At 58.0% G+C, this 22,720-nt stretch overlaps 1 protein-coding gene across 2 annotated transcripts in view; it reads right to left on the bottom strand.

Annotated features, from left to right (window-relative positions):
• Positions 1 to 8,442: 8,442 nt before the first annotated feature.
• The window catches only part of PEX14 (peroxisomal biogenesis factor 14), a 143,126-nt gene continuing 128,848 nt past the window's right edge, over positions 8,443 to 22,720 (bottom strand). The window contains exons 5-9 of one of the 2 annotated variants that reach the window (XM_060622118.3): positions 19,980 to 20,065; positions 16,725 to 16,827; positions 15,449 to 15,546; positions 11,567 to 11,658; positions 8,443 to 9,752 (exon numbers count right to left, since the gene is read on the bottom strand). In XM_060622118.3, the coding sequence (XP_060478101.1) occupies positions 9,308 to 9,752; positions 11,567 to 11,658; positions 15,449 to 15,546; positions 16,725 to 16,827; positions 19,980 to 20,065 (824 nt within the window). In that variant the 3' untranslated portion in view covers positions 8,443 to 9,307. The remainder of the gene's footprint in view (positions 9,753 to 11,566; positions 11,659 to 15,448; positions 15,547 to 16,724; positions 16,828 to 19,979; positions 20,066 to 22,720) is intronic. The other variant, XM_078452440.1, reaches the window with a different exon arrangement.

Here is a 22,720-nt window from a genome sequence, read left to right on the forward strand (position 1 = left end):
CCCCGCCCCCGCCAGAGCTACGCGATCGCACCCGGTGCCGGCGTGGGGAGGCGCTCCGGGCTCGGGGCGGCCCCGCCGGTGCTTCCGGACCCCGAGTCCGTCTCAGGACAGAGGCGGGGGCCTCCCTCTGGTGCTCCGGGGCCGCCCCCGCCCCGCCCGCGGCGCGCGGCCAGCGGCTGGAAGGACAGGCTGCGAGCGACCCTCCTCTGGCTGCACTTCGGGGATCTTCTTCAGGGAAACAGAAGGTGCTCTTGTCCGGGGTGGGACCGAGGAGCGGGGGGCCCTGAGGGCGAGGCGGGCGCGCAGACACCCGGGCAACCGCCCCGCGCGCCCCTCCCCGCGGCCGGACCCCGGGCCCCGCGACCACGCCGGTGGGATTCCTCATTGCTCAGGACTGGGAAGGGCGCCGGGGGTCACCGCGACCCCCAGCCCTCACCCCCAGAGGCGGGCCCCACTAGCATCTGGCAGGGCCTCCCGTTCACGCAGCTAAGACCCTCCCTCCTGGCCCCGGGGGGCGGGGGAGGGAGGGGCAGAGGCGCCAGCGCCGGCGACACTGCAGGGACCGCGGAGGAAACCTCACGGAATTGGCAGAGCCGGGGCGCTGTGCCCCGCCGCTGGGCCCTGCCCCGGTGTCTGCTCCCGAGGGCTGGGGCCCGGAAGAGGCGCGTCTCGGCCGTCCGGGGACTCCCAGGCCCCAGCCTCTGCCCACGGAGGGCTGAGGCTGTGTCCACTTCCATACCTAAGAGCGGCAGGTGCTGGCGTGCTGGGCCCGGCAGGGGTCTCAGCCACCCACGTGGTGGGAACAGGAAGGATACCACTGTTTGGGGCTTTAATATTCAAAATGGGGAAAAAAATGCGAGAAAGTTGTACAGTATTTTTCCTGTAAAGGTTATTATTCTACATAGAACAAAAAGAAAAAAAAAGGCAGGTGGGCCGCGAGAGCACAGGCCCGCCTCGGACCAGCCCTGAGGTTGGAGACCGAGTGCAATCGCTCACGTGGGATTTCGTTTCGAATTTATTTTAGAGGCCTTACCAGTTTGAGGCTGTCTGTCTTTACACTAGCACTGACGGGAGCTGCGTGATTCCAACTTTTAACTTGAATTTTGTAGAAACAAGAAAAAGGACTATTACTGTTGATACAAGTTTGTAGTTAACATTTGAGTTTTTCTCTATTGGTTATGCGTGTGGCTTTATAGGGCTTTTCCCCCCCCCCCCCCCCCCCCCTCAGTTTTTATTATTTTGTTTGGGATGCTTCTTTGCCAGTGCAACCCACCCAGACTTGGGTCCCTTTTCAAAACACCCCCACTTCCTGGAGAGGATGAGGCCACCAAGCCCAGTTTGGGGGTGGGGGGTGGGCGCCTGGCTGGTGCACACCAGGCCACAGGCTCTGAGGGCGACAGGGACCCAGCACAGGCGACCCAAGCTTCCCGTGTCTCCAGTCCCGGCCACCAGCCTGGCTCAGGTTGGACCCTGAGACTCTGTCACAGGGAGAGAGCCAAGCCCAGCCTAGAGGAGGCCTGTCTCCCAGAACCTCCTCCCCACAGATCTCCAAGGGGAGCCCCACCTGATGGTGGGGAGGTGGGCACTGGTTTTCTTTTTTTTTCTTTTTGTCCTTGTGTGTGTGTGTGTGTGTGTGTGTGTGTGTGTGTGAGTGTGTGTGTGTGTGTGTGTGTGTGTGTGTGTGTCCTCTTGGCTGCCCACAGCCAGAGAGCCGGGATCATCTGCACTGGACAGAGGGAGCAGGGAGGGAGGAGTGGTCAGACAGAGCGTACCTGATTCAACAGGGAGCAAATCGTTTCCTAAAACGTGTCCCCTACCAGAGCCTCCTGAATTCTGTGGGCGCCTTGCGCTGCTGCTGACGTTCGCCCAGGCTCTGTGCCCTACCACAGAGCTGCTGGGTGTGTGGAGGGAGTTTTGTAAAGGAAAAAAAACAAAAGCAAAAAACAAAACACAAAAACATTTTTCAATGTAGCAAAATTAAACAAAACAAAACAAAAAAAAGACAAAAAAAAAGAAAAAAGAAAAAAGAAGATGCCGACAGTGGGAAGTCTAGCCTTTTGTAAACTCCATATTGCACACTAGGACTATAAGCCATTGCTAGCTCATTTTGAATTTTAATGTGTAATTTTTGTTTTATTTTCTTTCTGTGGGGAAAACAATGCTTGATCCACCAATGCTCTTTTTAATGTTTTATAACTATGTATGTGTATATATATAAATATAAAATAATATGTATGCACATATGTGTGTGTATATATCTATATGTATATACATATATAGATATATAGAGATATATAGAGAGGTTTTGAGACGAAAAATGCAGAACGTGAAAACCGAACTGAACAGCGTGTGCTCTGATTACTTGAATCTGGTCTCCTCGGCACCTGGTTATTAAGAACTGAATATTTTTCCACTTGAATTTAGTGCTATTAGAAATTTAATATATGTGTTTTATTTATTTGATTTTTTTTTTTTTTTTTGCATGACTGATGCAAGGTTTGACATTTTCACTCAATAAAAACTGGAAAAAAATCTATCAAGGTATCTTTTATTTTTAAAATCAGCCTCAAGTGGCTGGCAGTGATCGGGCCACGCAGGACGGCACAACCGTGGCCCGGCTCCATGTGCCAGGGCAGGGACGAGGGGAGGGAGTCGGTCACTCCCCAACCCTGGCAGGAAAGGGGCAGACCAGTTTGGCCCTGGGATGGGGCCGAGTTCCCCCAGGTTGCCGGGGACAGGCGGTGGGGAGCTCGGGTCCTGAGCTCCGGAAAGGTGGCTTCCTTCCCCGGCGCTGCCTGAAGCCCCCCGAGTGAGGCTCAGGGGCTGCCGGAGGGCAGAACTGACTGGCCTGGTAGCCCCAGGCCTCGGGCAAAGGCTCCCCACCCCCCCCCCCCCCGGCCCCAGACCCCAGCCAGCCCCAGCCTCCCGCAGCCAGGGCTACCGGGCAGGCGCTTGGCAGGGTCATCCTTTGCCGCCTCCTTCGGCTCCTTCCTTCTTCCTGCAGGGACCTGCCTGGGCTGGGAACGGCGCGTACCCGGATCCGATCCGGATGCTGGCTCGGCTCCTGCCTGGAGCACGTGGGGGCAGAGCCAGAGGGGGCCGATTCCTAGGTCTGCAGCCACCAGCCCCAGGCTTGAGCTGCCGGCCCTGTGGCCCATCAATGGGGCGGGGGGGGGGGGGGGCTCCCCCAGAAGCGTGGATGGCGCAAATACAGCCACCGGGCCTCGCCCAGAGCACAGGCCTCATGCCTCGTTCACCCTGACGTTTCTAAATGGTGACCTGCTTTCCCATTAAACCTCATCTACACCACCTTGCCGCTCTTGCCCTGAGCTGACCTCCTCCCAGGTGGCCGAAGCATCCCAGGGCCCCGGGGCGGGGATGTGTGTGGGATCCAAGTTCTTCCACTTTGAGCAGCTCGCCGCCGGGTGTCAGGCTGCTGTGATGAGCACACCCACCTCCCAGAGGAGGGAACCAGCGGGGTGGGAAGGTGAAGCCCTGAAGAGCCCCTCTCCCCTGGCTGGGCACCAGTGGGAGGAGGGGCGTGGGGGCGGGGGGGGAGGGTTGCCCCCCCCCCCCCCACCTGGGTCCACACCCTCCCAGCACCCTGCTCACTGTCGTTTCCACCACAAAAGCCTCATTCCCAACCCAGCCCCAGCACAGAAGGCCCTTCCTTTTCTTCTTTCTTCCTGGAACGCAGCCCACAGGCTATTTACATAAATATGTTTGTAACAGACGCGAAAATATATACTTTTTTCTGTCTTATTAAAATGTTCAAGTTGGAACTCGCCTATTGTTTGTGGCTATCTCGATTCTGTTAAATAAAACAGTGACTAATTTATGGGATAAAACACAAGTTCAACAAATTAAAACCATTATTGGAGCTTCACAGGCCCTGGTGGGCCAAGCGGCCCTCCCGTGGGGCTGGGGTGGGGGAGGCGCAGAGCCAAGCCCAGACCTCAGCTGGGTGAGTGGATGGCGTGACCCCAGGGCCGCCTTTGGGTGCTGGGGCAGGGGCCCACCGAGGCTCCCAGGGACTCCCATCTTCAGCTGCCTCTCAGGGGCCTCCTGGGACCCAGGGGAGGGAGGAGAGACTCAAGGCGGACCCCCTAAAAGGCCCCCTCCCTGGCTACCCCCAGGCCTTCGGGGCCCAGATGGATCTCAGCAGAGTCACACACGATGGACAGGAGGGAGGCCCAGCCTGGCCGAGGGCAGGGCCGGCTTCCAAACTGGACTCATGGACAAGGCAGGCCCCAGGGCCCCGAGAGACGAATCAGGAGGGCCTTGCGCCCGGCCCAGGGACGGGGGGCCCCTCCAAAGAGCCTCAGGGGGACAAGGACCTGTGACCCATCGGGACGCTGCACCAGGCCGGCTCACTGCCCTGAGTCCCGGGCACCGCCCCACAGGAGGGCAGAGAGGAGTGGCCACATCACCCGTGATGAGACCGTGTCCCCGCCCCCAAGTGGGCGGTGAGGCAGCTGCAGGGGCACGCACCCCAGGGGCGCCGAGTGGGCCTGGGCCCCACTGCACTCCCTGTGGCTTGTTGGACTCGGTAGGAAATGCAGTAAAACGTGTTTTCCTTCTTGGATTTAATTGGCTGTGGTGCTGTGATGCTCCTACACCCAAACTGGGGCAAATTCAAGAGTTTTGTAACCTCTTGGAAAGAGCCAGAACCAGCTGCACAGGCTCACGCTGAGCTCAGTGGCCTGCCCACCTCCCACAGACCTGGCCCGGCTTGGGTGCTACCAGCCGCTGAGTCATACATGGGAGTCGGGCCTCGGCACTCATGAGCGGCCGTGCTCCCTCCCGCCTGGACCCATGGCGACAGGCCAGCCCCCCTCCCTAGGCCACGTGGCCAGTCCGCCCTGTCAACTTGGGCGATGGCAGCTCGCGCACCAGCCTTCGTGAGGCGGCCCCGGCCCCACAGGCTGGCTTGGCCCGTGGCCAGGGCACAGCAGGTGGCAGGCGAAGAGGCGTCCGGGGAGCAAGGTGGACAGTCGGGCCCTTCAGACGGGCCAGAACCCTGGGGACCTTGTGGGACCGGGCCTGTGCCACCCTCGCAGGGAGGAGCCGCCCCACCCTCTCCGGCAGGCCAGACAGGAAGCAGCTCCCAGGAGGCCCGCAGCCAGCACGGGAGGCAGATGGTGATGAGCAGCCTGACCCAGCTGCTCCTAAGAGCCCTGTACCCTGTGCCCCTCAGAGGGTGACATATGGCTTCAGAAAGACCAAAGCTTTTTCCCCACCAAAGGATCCCCTCGGCCGTGGCCAGAGCCCTCCTCAGACCTGGGTGCTGCACCCTGGACCTAGAAGGCATCCGGGAAACTGCTAGTGCCTGGAAACGATTCTCCCAGGACTGCCGGGCTGGGGGTGCAGAGGGCCGGGCACCGGAGTTTCCAGGGTGTATTTAAAAATGTGGCCCTGTCACCATAAAGCAGATCCTTCCAAGACTTGTCAGGAACAAGGAAAGGCTTCAGGCATTCTCCTTACGAAATAGTAAAATCTTATCTCTTCTAGAAGAGCATGAACTTGAATGTGCTCAGTAACTACTAAGGCTTGTTCGTCATTCAGGGGAAAGGCCCCTACAATGCTGGGGTGGGGAGTGGGGGATGGAAGCTGGGGGGGGGGCACAAGGGGGCCGCAGAGAGCACCCCCCAGCTAGGCCCTGCATGTCAACCTATGCCGGCTCTCCCCAGGAGAGGGCAGCTGTCCCAGGTCGGCACCACACCCTGAAGGGGTCTCACTGTGGCTGCTCCCCCCACCCGCCCCCATGGGAGTGGCTGATCCCAGGGTGCAAAACACCTGTGCAGGGCAAAGCAGCAGGGGCAAGACTGGGGTCTACCCCCCGGTGGGCATTTCCCCTAAGGCTGGAGCCACACCTGCAGGGTCTCACATGCACTTTCATACCTGGTGCCTGGACCCTCTTTTCTGGGTGGCTGGGCAGAAACCATCTTAAACAAACAGGCGAAGAAGCACTAAGAATTAAGTAAACTCCTGAGGTTCAGATCGTCAGTAAATGTCTCCTGCCTGCCCTTCCTCCTCTTTGGGTTCCAGGGCAGGGGTAGGGGCAGGGCTGGGGCAGGGACAGGGCCAGGGCCAGGCAGTCACCAGAGGAGAGGGAGGTTCCAGACCCAGACCCAAGAACCAACCTCAGTGCTCCTGGCCAGGCAAAGGGCAAGGGTGGGAGGAGAGCCTTCTAAGGAACCCTCCACTCCCATTTGGTGTGAGCTCCCAAAGACACAGGATTCACTTGCAGTGAGACAAGCAAGTCACGGGACAGGGTGAAAGGAACTTCCCATCTTTATTAAAATAGAGGCGGGGTTGGGGGGCTGTAAGTGCACCCACAAAACCAGACAGTAGAGGGGAGATCGTGTGCTCTCTGCTCCTCTCTATACTGACCGGAGTTTTAAAACATCTGAGATGTGCTTCCGCAATATCAAAAAAAAAAAAAACAAAAAACAAACCACTTAAAACTCAGCAGCCCCTTCCCTCCCCCAGGAAGCTCCCCTTCCCAGACCAGGGAGCGGGGTGGGGGTGGGGGGGCACGTCAGGGACATAGAGTTCAGGAGGCTGGGCGGGCAGGTCGGGGAGCAGCCTCCCCAGCCTCTGCTCTGGGCTCTGCTCGGGGGACAGTACTGACACCAGGCCCCGCAGAGCCAGGGAGTCACAGGGGGCGGCGGGGGGGACCCCGGGGCCAGGAGGGCCGTCCCGCAGCCTCCCAGCACTGGGGCCTGTTCTTTCCTAAATGACGCTTTACAAAACTACATTGTAATTGAGTTTAATAATCTTCCCCCTTCCAGAAAGGCCTGACGGGCGCTGCCTGCTGCTCACTTCTGCCCCATTCCAAATATTTTTACCTTATTTGGATGAAATGCATTATTTTTCTAATGAAAGGCTTTTTTTTTTCAAAGGGCTGTTTTCCCTCCGTCCAGCAGCTGCCTTTATTAGGCAGCACTCACGCCGTTTTGGGGAGGGGTTTTTTCCTCCCTGAAATCTCGCCAGACTCTCTGTCCTCAGAAGCCGACACTGGAGCTCAGGACCCGCAGGGCAAAAGGCCTCCAGGCCCAGGTCTCCTTCCCCATCTCCTGCCTGTGGGCCCCAGGGACCCGCCACGGACACCCCTCTGCCTCTGGCTGGGGATGGTGAGGCCTCAGGTAGTCCCGTCTGGATGGGGAGGTGGGGTGGCACTGCCCGGACTGCACCCACCCTGATGGCTCCGGCCAGTGCCACCCCAGGCCACCTGCCCTCTGCTCTCCCCGTCCGGTGCCATTGCAGGAGGGACCAAGTTAGAGACGATGCCAAATGGTCACCAAGCTGAATGGGGAGAACCCCGAAGCACCCACTGAGGCCCTGGGGTTCCCATCCACTGTCAGAGGGCACGGAGCCCGGTCTCCGGCCACATCCCACGGATCCCACATCTGAGCCAAAGGCTCAGACCAGGCCCCCCAACCCTCTGCTCATCTGTCTCCGGCCCATGGGCCTGGCTCCCTGACACCGGGAGCCCTGGCCCAGGGCGGGCTCGTCGCCCCCCAGCACGGAGTCCCTGAGGGTTCCGCTTGGCCCTAGGGAGCATGTAGTGGGAAAAGGGACCGCAGGGACGTCCTGGGAGGTTATGAACATCAAAGGTGACGCCCGAGTGGGCCGGAGGCCTGGGCGCTCAGGAAGTCGAGTCACTGTCACCTGACACCCGCACGGCGCCCTGGGCCACAGGGCCAGGTCTGCGGCAGCGGGAAGGGGATTGGGCTCCCGGCCCCAAGGAGAGGCCTAGGCAGGAGAAGAACTGTTTCCTGAGACAAAACAGCACCTCGTTCCCTGGGGCGCCGGGCAGTGGTGCATGGCGGCCCGCGGGGAGCGAGGAGCTCGCCCACAGGGCACACGCCGGGCTGCAGGGCTCCGCCTCCGCGGCCACTGTCCCTGCACTTGGTCCCCGCCTTGGATCTACTCAAGGCCCCCGGGTGTGGCGGTGCCCTCTGTCCGCACGCAGCACCAGGGGCTTGGGGGAGCAGAGGCTCCTCGGAAGGAGCGCCGCGTGTTTTTCTGGGTGCAGCTGAACGCCGTGTGAAGGTTAAAGGGAGACGGGGAGGGAGAGCGGGAGACGGGGGAGGAAGACGGAGCGAGACACACGCTCTCCTGGGAGCACATTCATCCATTTAAGGAAGGAGAGCTCATCACGCTCAACACCAGGTCTATATACAGTAACATGAGGTCCCTTCCCACATCAGGATGTCGCCCTTCCACACTCCGAGCCGAGGACCAAACCCTCCAGCCGTCGTCGGTGAGCGGCTAATGAAACCTGCCTCAGGAAAGGGCCTGTCACCCATCGGGCCCACGGGAAGGGCTGCCCAGGCAACCCACCAGGCCCCCCTCCGGGCTCAGCGGCACAGCCCTGGGTGAGACCCACTCCCGGGCAGAGGATGCCGCGAGCAGACAGGGAGCCACAGGCAGGAATTAAATAGTGACAACTCGTATTTATTACAATTATATACAGTAGTATCTTATATTCTGAAACCTATACCTGATCACACAAATGAACATGTGTTTCGGGGGCGGGGGGCAGACGGGGGGGCCCTGACGCCTGGCTCCTACGTGGAAGTGAGAACCACGTCTCGCCATGGGGTTAGCTGAGTCACGATGCAGCGAGCGAGCGAGGACGGGAGAAGTGCAGAATGATTTCATTTGTCTGGAAGGACGACGGGCGCGGTGGGGCTTGGACGGCGCGTGGGGGCGCAGCCTCTGGACAAGAGCTGGCTGTGGGGCCCCGGGAGGCCCTTGCCGAGAGAGAGAAGAGCACAGGGCCGTGGCTTCTGGACACATGACGAGATGGCCCCCGGCCCCTTGTGAGGCTAGTGAAGCAGCCGCGGCAGGACGGGAGGGCGGCAGGTCAGCAGATACCACATCGACGCGGCTCTTCCTCCGCGGAGGACCGGGAGCCAGGTAATTAAACTACCTCTTGTCATGCACGGTGTTAGGTTAGCTAAGATGCTCAGCAGACACGCCCTGGACACGACCTCCGTCTGGGAGACAGGGCTGAGGTGGGCCCGGGCCCGGAAAATTTGCGCCCTCAGCCGGACGTGAGAACAAGGTCGAGGCCCAGCCGGCTGGGGCCGAGCGGAGGAAGCGGCAGGCTGGGGCTGGCGTTCAGGACAGAGAGGCCGGCTGCACGGAGACTCGTCCCCGCGCACAGAGCTCGGGCCCCACGGAGGCGGGAGGCTGCGACAGCTCGGCCCCACCTGCACGAGGCGGCCCTCCCGGAGCTGGAGGAGGAGGAGGAACCCGGCCAGGCGGCCCAGCGGAGGCCGGCTGCCCTCGGGGCCTAGTCCCGCTCGTTCTCATTGCTGGCACCCTCGGGCCGTCGCAGCTTTTCCACCTGCTCGTTGATCTGGCCGTCCCCACCCCGGCGGTCCTCCCTCTGCACCCCCAGGCAGTCTTCCTCGTCCACGTGGCTCACGTCCTCATCCTCCTCCTCCTCGTCCTCCCTCTTCTCCTCCTCGCCCTGCACCTCCATTCTCACCTGGCCCTTGACGTCCACCACCCCCTGGCCCTCCTCCTGGGGGCCCAGCAGGTGGTAGGTGGCCGTGGAGCCCTCGGGGCTGTGGCCCTCCTTCACGGGCGAGGATGACGTGGACTCGTTGCTGACGGGCGAGATGTCACTGCTGCTGTGATGGGTGGCAGCAGCGGGGCTGGAGGGGGACGGGGACTTGACCGGGATCTGCCAGGACGGGATCTTCGGGGCTGAGGGGGACGGTGGGAATTGCCTCCTGACAGAGGGAGAGAAGTAGCAGGGTCGGTGCCGGTACCCTAGGGCCCTCGCTCGGCAGAGCCGCACACGTCCCCCGGCCAACGCACTCCCCCAGGGCCGCTGAGCCGGGGGCAGGACGCACTGGGCCGCCCACCTCCCACCCTGCCGCCCAGAAAAAAGGCCTCTTGGCTGGTTGGAGGTTGGAGCAGAAGTGGAAGCCAGAAGTGCCCTCAGAGCACCCTGCCTCACTCAGGGTGCCTCCCGGGCCCTCCCTGCCTGGACCAGGCCTGCCTTTCTTGGCAGGTACTGGACAGCTGGCCCCAGGGGCTGCCACAACTGAAGCCCGCTCCCTCCCAGTCCTTAGTCCCTAGGAGAGGGGGCTGGGGATGGAGGGGCCAGCAGGGAACTGAGGCTGAGCCAGGGAATTGGGGACCCAAGCCACGTGGCCTCGACTCCGTCTACCTTATCTCCGGCCTGGGCAGAAGTGGGAAGGCCTGGCCGCTGGCTATGGGCTCAGAGACCTCACAACCAGAAGGGTGACGCCGGTGCCCTGGGCCAGCCCGGACCTAAGCCGATTGCACGAGGGACCCGGGAGGTCAGGTCCGCTTGGCAATGGCTCGAGGGCGGGCAGGCCCATCTCTGCCTGAGCCGAGAGGACAAAGGCTTAGGACAATGGCCTGCTCCCTCCTGGGCTGCCCACGGTCCACCAGCACTGGTCTCAGGACAGCTCCCCCCGCTGCCCCGACCCCACAGCATGGCGTGCGTACAACAAAGGCAGCGTGGATGCTAACAGAAAATGCAGTTTGCGGTTTCCTTGCCTCCAAAGTTTCCACACTCCCTGCTCTCTGTCCCCCTGACCTCAAAGGCTCTTGTCTCCTAGGTTCAGAAACACAAAAGATTTCTCCTAATGACAACCCTCTCGTCGCCAACCTCGGTCACACCTCTCTTAGGGCCATGTTCTTTTCTCCCAAGAGGGCCTACAAGAAGGTGGCTTAGAGAAATGGGTCCCCTGGTTGGGGCCACAAGACCCCTGCAGCCCCCAATCCTTGACCCCAAGTGGGTGTACCTTTGGACCACCTCACAGAGCCCCTCCTAAACCCCAGAGAAGTGAGAAGCCAGGCAAGGCCGACCCAAAGTGCCCTGCAGGCCAGGTGGCCAACCATCCCAGTATCCACCTCGGGACTGAGTGGCTCCTGGGGCACAGGGCTTGCGGATTTAAAGCCAGCACAGGTTGGTCACCCCTCCGCTCAGGGCTGCACTGGTGACACGGCCTCCACTGTCGGGGCTCATGGCAGGTGCTGTCACTGCAGGACAGGAGGAGACCAAAGAAGCTAGGGGCGGGATGGCAGGCACTGCTTCTGTCCCCTGCCCTGAATCGGAGAATCCTTCCAGCTGAGGACTCCCTGGCCTTCTGCGAGGAACTTCTCTGGGACCACACTGTCCACTGAGAGGTCCTGTCAGGGCTCAGGAGGGAGGAGGAGGCGATGGCCCCGCCTGGAGGCCCTGTTTCAGGATGGGGATGTTCTCTTCAGCTCCAGGTCCCGTGTTTTGGCTGCAGCTGTCCCTGACCGGGTCTTGACAAGGCACCCCAGGCTGTCCCCCTTGGAGTGGGGGGGGGGGAGGGGCGCCTCTGGGGGAGGGAAAACAGAAGCTCCCAAGGTTCCCAAACTCAACCCCTGAGTCTCCCGGCTCAATGAGGGGCTGGACAGACAGGGGCCCCTCAGGGGAACTCGTCTCATCCCTTCCCGTGACAGCTGGACAGGCCCCAGGGGCTCCCACTTGGCGGCCCCAGGCTGGGGCAGAACCACAGCCCAACCCCCTCTCTCCTCCTACCGATTTAAAAGCAGCCCTTTCAAGGAGTTAATTTCCGACTTGAGTTCATTGATATTCTGGGACTCCAAGATCCAATTGGTAGATGTAGTGGCCTGAAAGTCAAAACACGGGAGAACAAGGATCAGAGCGGCACCCCCCCCCCCCGCCCCCCGCCCCCCGCCCCGTGGGGCTCCGCCAGCCAGGGTGGCGGGAGGGGCCGCAGCGTCAGCAGGATGCAGGGCGTGCTGTGTCCTGCGTGCCAGCTTGGAGACCGCTTGGGAAGGTTCTGCCACTGCCCATCCAGGGGTCTACCCTCCTGGGTCTTTCTGTTTAAATGACGGCACCCTAAAAACAAATACTGCCACCACTCTGTTCGGGTATCTGATGATATTAAGCAATTGTGACATGCATTTAGCCGTAGAGTAACGGTATTCTGGCTGTGCAAAATACCAGCAGCAAAAGAGCCCCTATCCTTCAAGAGATGCAAACAGGAAGTGTCTGCGATACGTGATGACCCACTGTCTGGCAGGGGCCGCAAAGCAAGCTGGGGGAACGAGCAGAGCCCGGCTGAGACACGCGCCCAGCTGTGCGACAGAAGCACACTGTCCGGGCTGCAGCCCTGTTTCCGTCACGGGTTTGAAACGTCCCATTAAAACCAACTAACAGAACAGGTGACTCCCATCTCCACACCAACTACACCAGCGGAGCCACCCTCCCTGCAGAGATCACCACACACAGGACTGGACTCGGGGGTGAGACCGGCAGCCACCACAACCCCACAGTACGGGCCTACCTCGTTTTACTGCGCTTCGCAGACCTGCGTTCTTACAGAGGGAAGGTCCGTGGCGACCCTGCATCGAGCAAGTCTGTCGGCGCCGGGTGCCCCGGAACCGTTTGCTTTGTGTCTGTGTGTCACGTTTCGGCAATTCTCACAGTGTTTCAAACTTTTTCATTATTATTGTATTCGTTGAGGGGATCTGTGATCAGCGAATAGGACTCTTGCTGAAAGTTCACATGACGATCAGCATTTTTTAGCAATAAGGTATTTTTAAATTTAAGGTAGGTACGTTTTTCTCGGCAAAATGCTACTACATCCTTAATAAAGTATAGCATAAACAGAACTTTCACGTGCACCGAGGAACCAAAAAAGTAACGTGACTCGCTTTCTTGCAATAATTGCTTCACTATGGTGGTCTGGAACCAGACCCGCAGTATCTCTGAGGCGTGCCTGTACTGGGGGGTCAGGGAGACCGCTGGGCACCCGCCCGGCCCGGCCCTCAGCTCCAATCTCAAGCAGGCCCGGAAGACAGGCTTCGCCTCGGAGCACCTTCCCGTGCTCCTGGGAGGCCTGCGTCTCCCTCCTCAGCGGGGTCGGGCCCCCAGGCCGCACCCCACTAAGTGCAAAGCTACCACAGCATGCAGGCCACACAGTCCGTCCACAGTCAGTGTTTGGGGATGACTCTGAAGGCTCAGCAGAGGGAAAGAAGCTGTTCTAGGACTGAACTCCGATTCTCTCCCCGAAGAGGGTCCACGGGAGAAAGGGACAAATACCATCTTTCCATGCACACCTTTCCCCTTTGATTTGACCATTTTCCAAAGAAACTTCAGACAACCATAGCTTTCTTGGGCAAATCTTGTTGAGACAGACAGAGAAGAGGAAAGTCCAAACGGTGGCCCCCCAGGTGGTAGCTGCCGGTGGCCAAGCGGCCTGTGAAGTGTTTATGGGCCAATTCCAGGCATGACGGGCCCAGGTGCGCGGGCCTGCATCCACCAGGCTGGACGCCACCTCCCGGTGGCTTCAAGTGCACTGGTTAGTCGTGCAAGGCCCCGGCTTCCCTGACACCTCTACCCGGGCTGGCAGCGGGGAGGGGCCCTGGACGGTCCCACCAGCCTGGGGTGGGGGCCCCTCTGGGCCTGCTCAGGCGAGCGCTCCTTCACAGGGAGAAGCCCCTCAGAGGGGCCGGAGGTCTTGGCGGGAGCGCACGCAACCACTGCAAACACCAGTCGCCCGCACACACATCCCCTCGGGGTCCTCGCTCCAGACCACCAGACAGCGCAGATCCAGGAGCCACTGTTCTGGCTTCTCTGAGACCTTGAAAGCCATAGCAGCCCATTAACAAGGGAGCAATTTCCACTCACCGGCCTACAAAGGACTCAAATTTCCAAACGCATATGGTGCCAGATGCCAGGATTTAGAAATAAAATCTGACATCTGGGGCTTTTTAGCCAGTCTCTTTAAAAAACAGTTGTAGAAAACTCCCAGCCTTCAGTTTTATGTAGGTTTTTTAATTACTTAACGCTCTTCTTTTTAATTTTTTACAGTGCTGCAGTAGGAGTTTGGAAGCCAGATATAAAAACTTACGTTACAGCTGAGAAAACACAGCTCTGAGTCTCTGGTTTATGGGGTAACCAAAGTCTTCCCTCTTTTGGGTTTCAACACAGCACCAGTGAGCCCCTCATCAGGACAGGAGAGGATGAAGGCAGCTGGGGGTGGGGGTGGGGGGTGGGGGGGGCGGGACCAGCAGGGAGGCAAGCACAAGAAACCCACAGAGGCAGCGCTCAACCACCGAGCACAATCCTGGGCCCCCTCCCCTCTTAAAATGCAACATGTGGTCTTAATCTTAATGCTTCAGGTCTGCAAACAGTTTTCCAATTTCCGGAATGGCTTCTGGCCATTGGCAGGCCACCGCTTCCAAAGATAATAGAGGAGAGTGGGGCGGGGGCCATAATACAGGCTTCCCGCTTGCCTTAAGGGCCGCTAGCCCACGGGGAGTGCGCACAGCAGCTAGAGGCAGCCGTGGGCGACCGCAGCCTCTGTGGGGGAAGTGCAGGCAGCACCTCGTGTGTGGGGTACCAAGAAGGGGAAAGGGGATTCTCGGGGACCCCTCTTCACAGGAGGTACCCCCAGATTCCATCAGAAATAGAAAGATTCCGGTTTCACTTCGTTTTGCAAACGCAAAAGCTTTAAGTGCTGGCTCACATCTGGTGGTGCACCGGCTGGGGCTTCTCCTGGAAGAGCCACTCAGAGTAGGTTCCTCTACAGCACGGGCTGTGTGGAAGCGACCAGAAAGCAGCACAGGAACGGGGATGGACTGGGGAGGACAGTGGACATCCTGGAGCCACTGGACCACTGTCCCCTGGGCTCAGTCTCAATGCCTCGGGAATGACCCTGTCATGCACCTACAGGCCTGGGCCAGAAGCCTGCAATCCCGGGAGCTGACAGCAGCTGGGCACTGTTCTAAGCATGTGCAGACAGTGAAGGGGTGCCATTACAGGTCCATTTTACAGATGAGGAAAGTCAGTCAGGGAGGTTAAGTAACTTGCCTGTGCTCACGCAGCTGGCACGCGGCAGAAGCAGATTTCGACCCAAGAGGTCTCATCCCAGGACCTGATATTGCCAAGACTACTCCAGATTTGGGAAGTAAGGCACGGAAACAGCCCCGGGCAATCCCAGCTGGCGCTCTGTTAGGGGCTCCCTGACTCCCCGAGACCTGGGTGTTGAGAATCTGCCCGTGGATGCAGGGTTTCGCCCAGGGCCCTGGCACACTCCCCCACTTCCCTGCTCCCTGGACTCGCTCTTGAAATGCTGTGACCTGTGGCCTAACGTGGCCTAAAGTGCCAGCGGAGACCACCCTGTGTCTATACCGGCCACCTCCAGAGCGTGGGCGTGAGCTGCCACAGGAGGGGCCGCAGGCAGAGAGCTGCCTCTCTTCCGTCCTGCGAGGAGGGGACACGGAGCAGGAGAGACGGGACGGTGGCCGCCTCCTTTCTCTGCGAGGACTGTGTGGGCCCCCGCTTGTGTATCCGGCATGAGAAGAACAAAGTCAGACCCCGTGGAACGTTGTAGACGAGCAGAGCACCGAGCAGAGCAGACCTGGACCCGAGCGGGTCAGGGACAAGTACCTTGGCTGCGGCCAGTTCGTGGGCGAGCTCCTGGACTTTCTGCTGCTGCTGAATCAGCAGCTCCTGGACGGAGGCTAAAGTCATCTGTAACTGAGTCACTGGGAGGAAAAAGCAGTCACATCTCTGTTAAATGATACACACAGATTCTTCCCTTCTCTGTCCACACACCTATAGCTGCCACATCTAATTTATCTTCAGTCATCGCCCACCCCACAATCCATATAATTTATCTGCGCTCCGGGCGATCTACCTGCACTGCATCTAACCTCTAGGATTTCCACTCCATCTTTCTATTGTGCACTTGTCCGTGGTCAACAGTATATCCGTCCAAAACCTCTCCCCTCCAATTACATGTGCTTAGGATTTGCTTGGCTCTTCTGACTTCGGTTGCGTCCGCGTCCCTCATCTCACGCCCCTCACCGTGCAGTTAGTTCTCGGATTCTCCGAAGCTGGGAGAAACGCCTCTCAGACCCACACGATACCGGGCGCGGTTGAAGACCGCAAATCCCGCTTTCCTGACACTCCTTCCTGCCCTCCGTACCCAACCCGGAGGCTGCCGTAGCTCCCGGGGGCCACGGTGGTACCAGACCGTGTCCCAGCCGTGGGCCCTGGGGTCAGCCTCCCAGGGCCAGATGCACCAGAGCGTTTCTGGGGTCTCTGCAAGTGCACCCCAGTGGGACAGACTCCTGCCTGGGACAGTGGCTCTCTCGCTTGCCTGAGTTTTTAGATTCAGAGCCTCTGTCTAGTAAACAAGTTTATAAAGAGGAAAAGCCGCCTCTGGTGCGACAGGTCCCAGCTAATCTGGGCCATCACTGGGGCACCGGGTAATGAACGCCAGCCCTGTGGAGTCGATGACAGAGGAGGTGGCTGGGGTCCCCGGAGCCGCAGTAATTACAGCCTCTCTTGACCCTGTGCTGGATTCTTAGAGGGAAGGGGGAAAAAAATCGCTGAAAACCCCCCTGAAAACCTCACAGAAGCAGAAATTAAAAATGAACTTTACAGCCCTTAGAAAGGCTGTCATTTTATTCCCCTTATTAATATTCTGAGGTTGGGAGCCTTTCCGTAAAAACATAATTAATTGAGGCCGCGCCGACAGTAAACAAGCAATTTCAAATTAAACCGAAATGACGGCGGCTTCATTTGCAAATGTGAACAGATTCTCAGAGCAGATAAATGAAGTCACCACATAAAGTGGAGGCGAGGGGGAGGGGCGGGGCGAGAAGGGGCTGCTCGGGAAGGCTTGGAGGGGCGACTTGATGGAGTCATTAATCTTTACCTGTCTGTGCCACGCTGCCACTCAGCTCCGAGAGACTTGCCCCCATCCTCTCCAGGTGCTTCCTGTCCTCTCGGCCACCCACGATGAGGGGGAGCAGGTATTTCTACGAGGAGCAGGGTGGGTGTGAGCAGTGGGTGCCAACTTGGGGTTATTCTCCAGCTGGCTTGCCAGTTCTGCCCACCAACTTTCTCTCTGTCACCTCTGGGTTTTGGAAACCCGACACCGACACAAACACCGTAAATGAGATGTTTGAAAGTTATGAGGCTGATTAAGATTCTTTCTGAACGAGGACAAGGACCCAGAAGTAGGGGCGAGGAAGGTCCATGTGGTCTCTTTTTGGTTCTTTCACTTAATTACCTCACGGATGCTACATATATTTCAGTAACAAAAGCTATTTAAAATTCTGCTTTAAAAGTTGTTAGATAAAGGGGCACCCGGGTGGCTCCATCAGGTAAGCCCTCGGTTTCGGCTCAGGTCACGATCTCACGGTTTGTGGGATCGAGCCCTGCATCCAGCTCCGTGCTGACCAGGTGGAGACTGCTTGGGATTCTCTGTCTCCCTCTCTCTCTGCCCCTCCCCTGCTCGTGCACATGCTCTCTCTCAAATAAACTTAAAAAAAAAAAAAAGCTGTAAGATAAAAATGTAGAAGGTGATAGAAGAAAGAGATCCCACTGATGGCCTCCAGGCAGTGGAAGGGAAGCTTTCTTCTCCGAACCTCTAAACACTTTGAACCTTGTGAATGAATTATCTATTCAGAGAAAAATGAGTCAAATAAACAAAAAATAATTTGAGAAACTAGATGAAAATCCACAACAGACTTCTGGGCCTTTGGTCCTTTTACTAGAGAGTAATAGATGGTATTCCGAGGCCATCGAACGAGGTCCCACCTCAAGTTTGTTGTTGTTTTTTAAACTAAGCCTTGAATCCTCAGAACAAGTTTCCTTCAGGTGAGAGTCAAATGCAGTCAAATTCCCCCCAGACACAAGGGCAGCAGGAGAGGAAGGGGCGGAAGCTGAAGACACGGGCTCTGGGGAAAAGGAAGTGGATGCAACAGGTCAACTGAGTGACAGGGTCCAAAATTCAGGAAGCCTAGGGGAGCACGGGGGTCTTGGAACATTCAGGAAGAAGGCAAGGTGGGGCACAGCTGGTAACTGGCTGCCTACTTTGAGGTGCGAAGGGGCGGAAGGCAGGCAGCAGGGTGGCCGCTGGGAGAGCTGGAGGAAAGAACGTGGCTCAGGACTTGGCGCCTCTTGTCTTAGGAGCGTAAGCCCAGTCGTCACCATTAACGGGGTGGGACTAGAGGTAGCACAGCACAGGCTGGCAGGTGTGACCAAGGAACTTTGCTTCCTACTCCATTTGGTGCCCCGATGGAAAAAAAAGAGAGCAACTTCTCCATTAAGGCTATACTGGAGAAGGAGAAGGAGGTCTCTCACGAGGGGTTTGCGGGAGAACTCACTTCAAGAGCGACTTCTCAGCGAAGATCATTATTTAGCACACACATAGAAGCATTTTCTATTTTGCAAAGTGCTTTTCAACCGCTGTGTGAATTATTACCCACAACTGAGCCGAAACTCATCACATGTAGCCTTACGTTCTGGGCTGAAAGTTTCCCGAGTGTACAAGTCAAGAGATTCTTACGCATGTAACTAACGAAAAATTCGATTTCTGAGATCAAAAAAGCCACGGGAAGGAGCGCATACACTACCCGAGCCCAAACTGTCACGTATCTGTAAAGCAAGATGACAGCGCTTACCTCTTTTTTTTTTTTTTTAATTTAAAGAAACTAAAGAAATTCTCATCACCATTGTGACTTATCTTCCAACGTCTCTTTCTTTTTTAAGGCATAAAGATCAGGGCTTCATGGAAAGAACTGAAGATACCTCTGCTTTGCTCCTCTAGCCGCAGGCCATCCGAGGGCGGCCATGTGACCATTAGGTACTGCTTAGGAGAGCTGGGAGTGGTTTCGAGAATTCTTAGTGTTTTATTCTTCTTGATGACTGTAGGCAGTCAGTGACTGGAACCAGGCTTTCAACACACAGGGTCGGGGATGGGGACGGGGGTGGGGGGGGTGGGGGAGGGGTGGGGGCATTTGGTCAGAGGGCAGAGGGAGAAGTCCCAGGACCTAGAACATTTTGCTTCTGGATTTGACATGGAAATTTCCAATTCCAAGAATAGATGTTACCCTGAAAAAATTATACTCTGCTACAACTCTGTCACTAGATTTCGCACTAAGTCAAAAATTAAGAATCCCAGAGCACAGTGTTTAAACATGTTTCACGTGCTAAAAGTTACAATATTGAGTCTGGGAATTCATTCAGACTTTTTTTTTTTTTTAATCTGCAAATGAGGGGTGGAACCACAGGGGCTCAGGAGCGGAGGCCTTCTCCCCAGGACCAGTAGAGAGTCGTCTCTGGGGCTTACCCCCGGCTCTGTGTCCTCAAAAAGACGCGCTTTGCTTCAAATCAAAGTTAGTGTCTGCTGGTCAGTATCTGGTTCGTATTTGGTATCAAGGAAGTACGTGTTCATTTCACGCCTGCACTTCTGTTGGGAACAATGAAGTCTGGGATCCAGCGGGTTGACCATGAAGTTTGCAGGAAAAAAAATCCCAGATTTACATGGATGCCAAGATAATATGTAGGAAACAGAAAACACAGCCCGTAAATAGGATTACAGGGAGATTCTCAAAGCCGGTTCCCAATACTAAAGTAGAAAAATAGCATACAGAATGCTTCCTGGGTGCCAGGCACACAGCACTTCCAAAGGAGCAGGGACTCCTTTGGGCTTCACAACAGCCTCGTGAGGAAGGTGCCGCTGTCCCCGTCTTACAGGTGAGGCCACTGAGCTACTACTAGGTGGCAGAACCAGGGTGCCACACGGCAGCCGGGCCCCAGTGTCCATGCTCTCAAACACCGTGTTATTCTGTCTCTCAGAAATGCCCCGGCCACTCAGCATGTGCCGGGCACATGGCCTGTAGACGGATGGGCCCCACGGTCACCCTGTGCGGTGGGGACGCGGAGGAGCAGTGCTGAGTGCAGCAGACGAGGCGGGGTCTGGAGTTGCCACGCAGGCGGGGGCAGCACGGAGCCCGAGCCAGACGCCCCGCACAGAGAGCGTGTTCCTCCGCATACTCCGCCTCCACACGCGGCCCCTCTCCTGCCGTCGCGCTCCAGGGCTGGGTGCCTCGACACAGGTAAACCCTGGGACGGGGGAGCGTGGGGCTGAATGCCAGGGGAGCCACAGGGAAGGCGGACTTACCTTGTAGAGCTGGCGAAAGCCAAACGCAATGCCTGCCGTGATGACAGCCAAGGCGCCGTAGTCCCTCCATCGGGACCCCACAGGGCCTGAGGTGGGGAGAAAAGGGCGTCAGGAGAAGCACACGCGCCCTTCCTGGGCAGGGGAGAGCACGTGTACTGTCTCAATCTCAGAGGATCGGCATCTGTGACACGCAACTACACGGGACGGCGTGCGACGGTCGGGAACAGCGGCTTGGCGTCGCCTCCCCGCCCTTTCCGGGCTCTCGGGACCACCTGCCTCAACCTCACACCTCCTGTGCAGAGGTGTGTAGCAGCGAGCAAGCCTCGGGTGGCCCTCAGGTGGCAGAGGCGATCTAGAGCACGGTCTCCGCTCTCAGGGAACAAAGGGTCCTGCGAGGCTGACACAAACACACTTGGGTGTGCGTCAATACACGTCCCCACGCCTGCCACCCACAGGGATGAGCTAAGAGCCACTTGAGAGGCAGAGGACGGGGGAGGGGAGACTACACCATCTGTGTATTCAAGACTTCACGAAGCATCCTCTGCGTGCCCGACCGTGTTGCAGGCACGGGGGCACAATGGCGACGAGACCCCCGTGTCCTGGTCTGCTCTCACACTCAACAAGTGCAGGAGACAGCTTCCAAACAACTGAGCAAGGCAACTCCGGAGAGTGATCAAGAAGGCCCAACAGGGCAGGCACCTGGCTGGCTCAGTCGGTGGAGCAGGAGACTCTTGATCTCGGGGTTGTCAGTTCGATCCCCCATGTTGGGTGTAGAGATTACTTAAATAAATAAAATCTTAAAAAAGGGGGGGAGCCCCAACAGAGTGATGTCGGGGAGTCGGGGGAGAGAAGCAGGGGTCGGCAGGGCCTTGGAAGAGGCAGATGCTGAGGCCTGTGGGGTCCCAAGGACAGAGCTCCAGGCAAGGGACAAGCAAGTACAAAGGTAGGGGTTGACTTGTGTTCAAAGGAGAGAAGGTGGCCAGAAGCTGGGTCTATCCGAGGGGGATCCCCCCCCGGGTCTATCCAAGGGGGGAGGCCAGCAAGAGTAGAGAGGGGTCACCCAAGCGGGAGTGGTAGAGGGCAGAGGGGGGAGAAGAGGTGGATCACAGCACTGGGGTCACCGAAGGCTCTGAATCAGGAGTGACCCAGTCAGCTCTGTATTTTGGGAGATAACACGGGGTGTCCTCGAGGGCGAGATACAAGTGGGAGGTAGAGAGGTGAGGAGGCAGGGAAGAGGCTACCAAAGGGGCCACAAAAGGTAAGAGGGACGGGGCCAGGATGACAACATGCTGCTGCTGTGAAGGGACCGGAAATGGGCAGCCAGTCCTTGCGCAGGTGCAGGCCCCAGGCCCAGTGCTCTAGAATAGCCTCCAGGAGACCCCCCCCCCCCAACTCCTGAATGGAGGAGAGAGGGGTTCTCTACCTCACAATCTTTCCCATGCACTGTTTACAAAGTGATTTCGTGTCCATAATCTTCCCTGACGCTCGGCCTCCTCTCAAGGGACCTGCCAGGGAAGGCAGGGCACTAATGCAGGACACTAATCCATCCGTGGCAGCAGACCACAGCGCCCGCAGCAGGCTGCCCAGAAGGCACCCACCGGGGCTGCTATGACAAGGAAGCCGGGGTGCGCACGCGCATTTAGGAGAGGAAAGGGTAGGAGGAGGAAGAGCAACCGCATTCCCGAACTTCTTGAAAAGAAGCACAAGGTCAGGGGGCAAAGCCGAAGCACGGGCAGGGGCAGACACCAGGGGCGGGCGCCGGGGGTCTCTGCCTTCACCTGTCCCTGGGCGCGCAAGCTCTCCAGGTCCTCGTCACATCCTGGCATCTCGTGACCAGAGGGTAGCAGGCGAGGGAACTTCTCAAAGCTCAGTGGCAGGATGTTGGCACTCGGGGAGGAGGGGCTGCTGACACACAGGCCGCGGGGGGGTGGGGGGGGTGGGTCCAAGTGGCAAAGACCCTCAAGGTGGCAAGGGTGCCGCTCCCGCCTCCTCGAGCTGCTGAATGGGGTTTCAGGAGGTGGACGGGACAATGACGCAGGGGCCTGGAAGAGTCTCTCATCAGCCACCTCCCCTCACTACCTGTGTGGCCTACAGACTCCCAACCGGTTTCCCAAGGTGGCCCAGCCCTGGAGTCTCCTGCACTTACTCCCAAGATGCCCACCCCCCCTCAGCCCTCAACTCCCTTTTCTGTTTTACAGTTTTTGAGGAGCTACGAGACGCACACGGTCTAAAAAGCACACGGATCATCTTGTCATTCTACTGCCAACAGCCTCCCTCCAGCATCAGCAGCCACTGTGAACAGCTTCCTGTCTGTCCTGCCTGAGACTTTTTATGCACGTCTAAGGCAACACTGCTCCGTATTATTTGCCCGTTCCCCCTCGTCCTCATTCTGCTGTCTTTCCAGAGCTGCCTAATATTCCATTTAAGCAACTCCCCATTGATTTCCGGCCTCTTACTGTTTCACACAATGCTGCCCCCAAGGACTGTGACCGTATGTCATCTCACGTATACGTCCGAGTACAGCCGTGCACGTCAATCCCTAGGCGCCTAGGTCGGAAGTGCAGGCAATTTGCAATTTGGAAAGATACTGTCAAATAGTCCTCCACGGGGGCTGAACCAGTGGGCTCCCACCAGCCGTGTCCAAGAGTGCCTACTTCCTCACAGCAGCACCGCGGGCTCAACACACTCAGATTTCTGCCCGTACTAAGCAGAAAAGAGTCCCTCACTCCAGTTTTCATTTG

This window comes from Panthera onca, chromosome C1 (genome assembly GCF_046562875.1).
Source record: "Panthera onca isolate mPanOnc1 chromosome C1, mPanOnc1 haplotype 2, whole genome shotgun sequence".
Lineage (NCBI taxonomy): Eukaryota > Metazoa > Chordata > Mammalia > Carnivora > Felidae > Panthera > Panthera onca.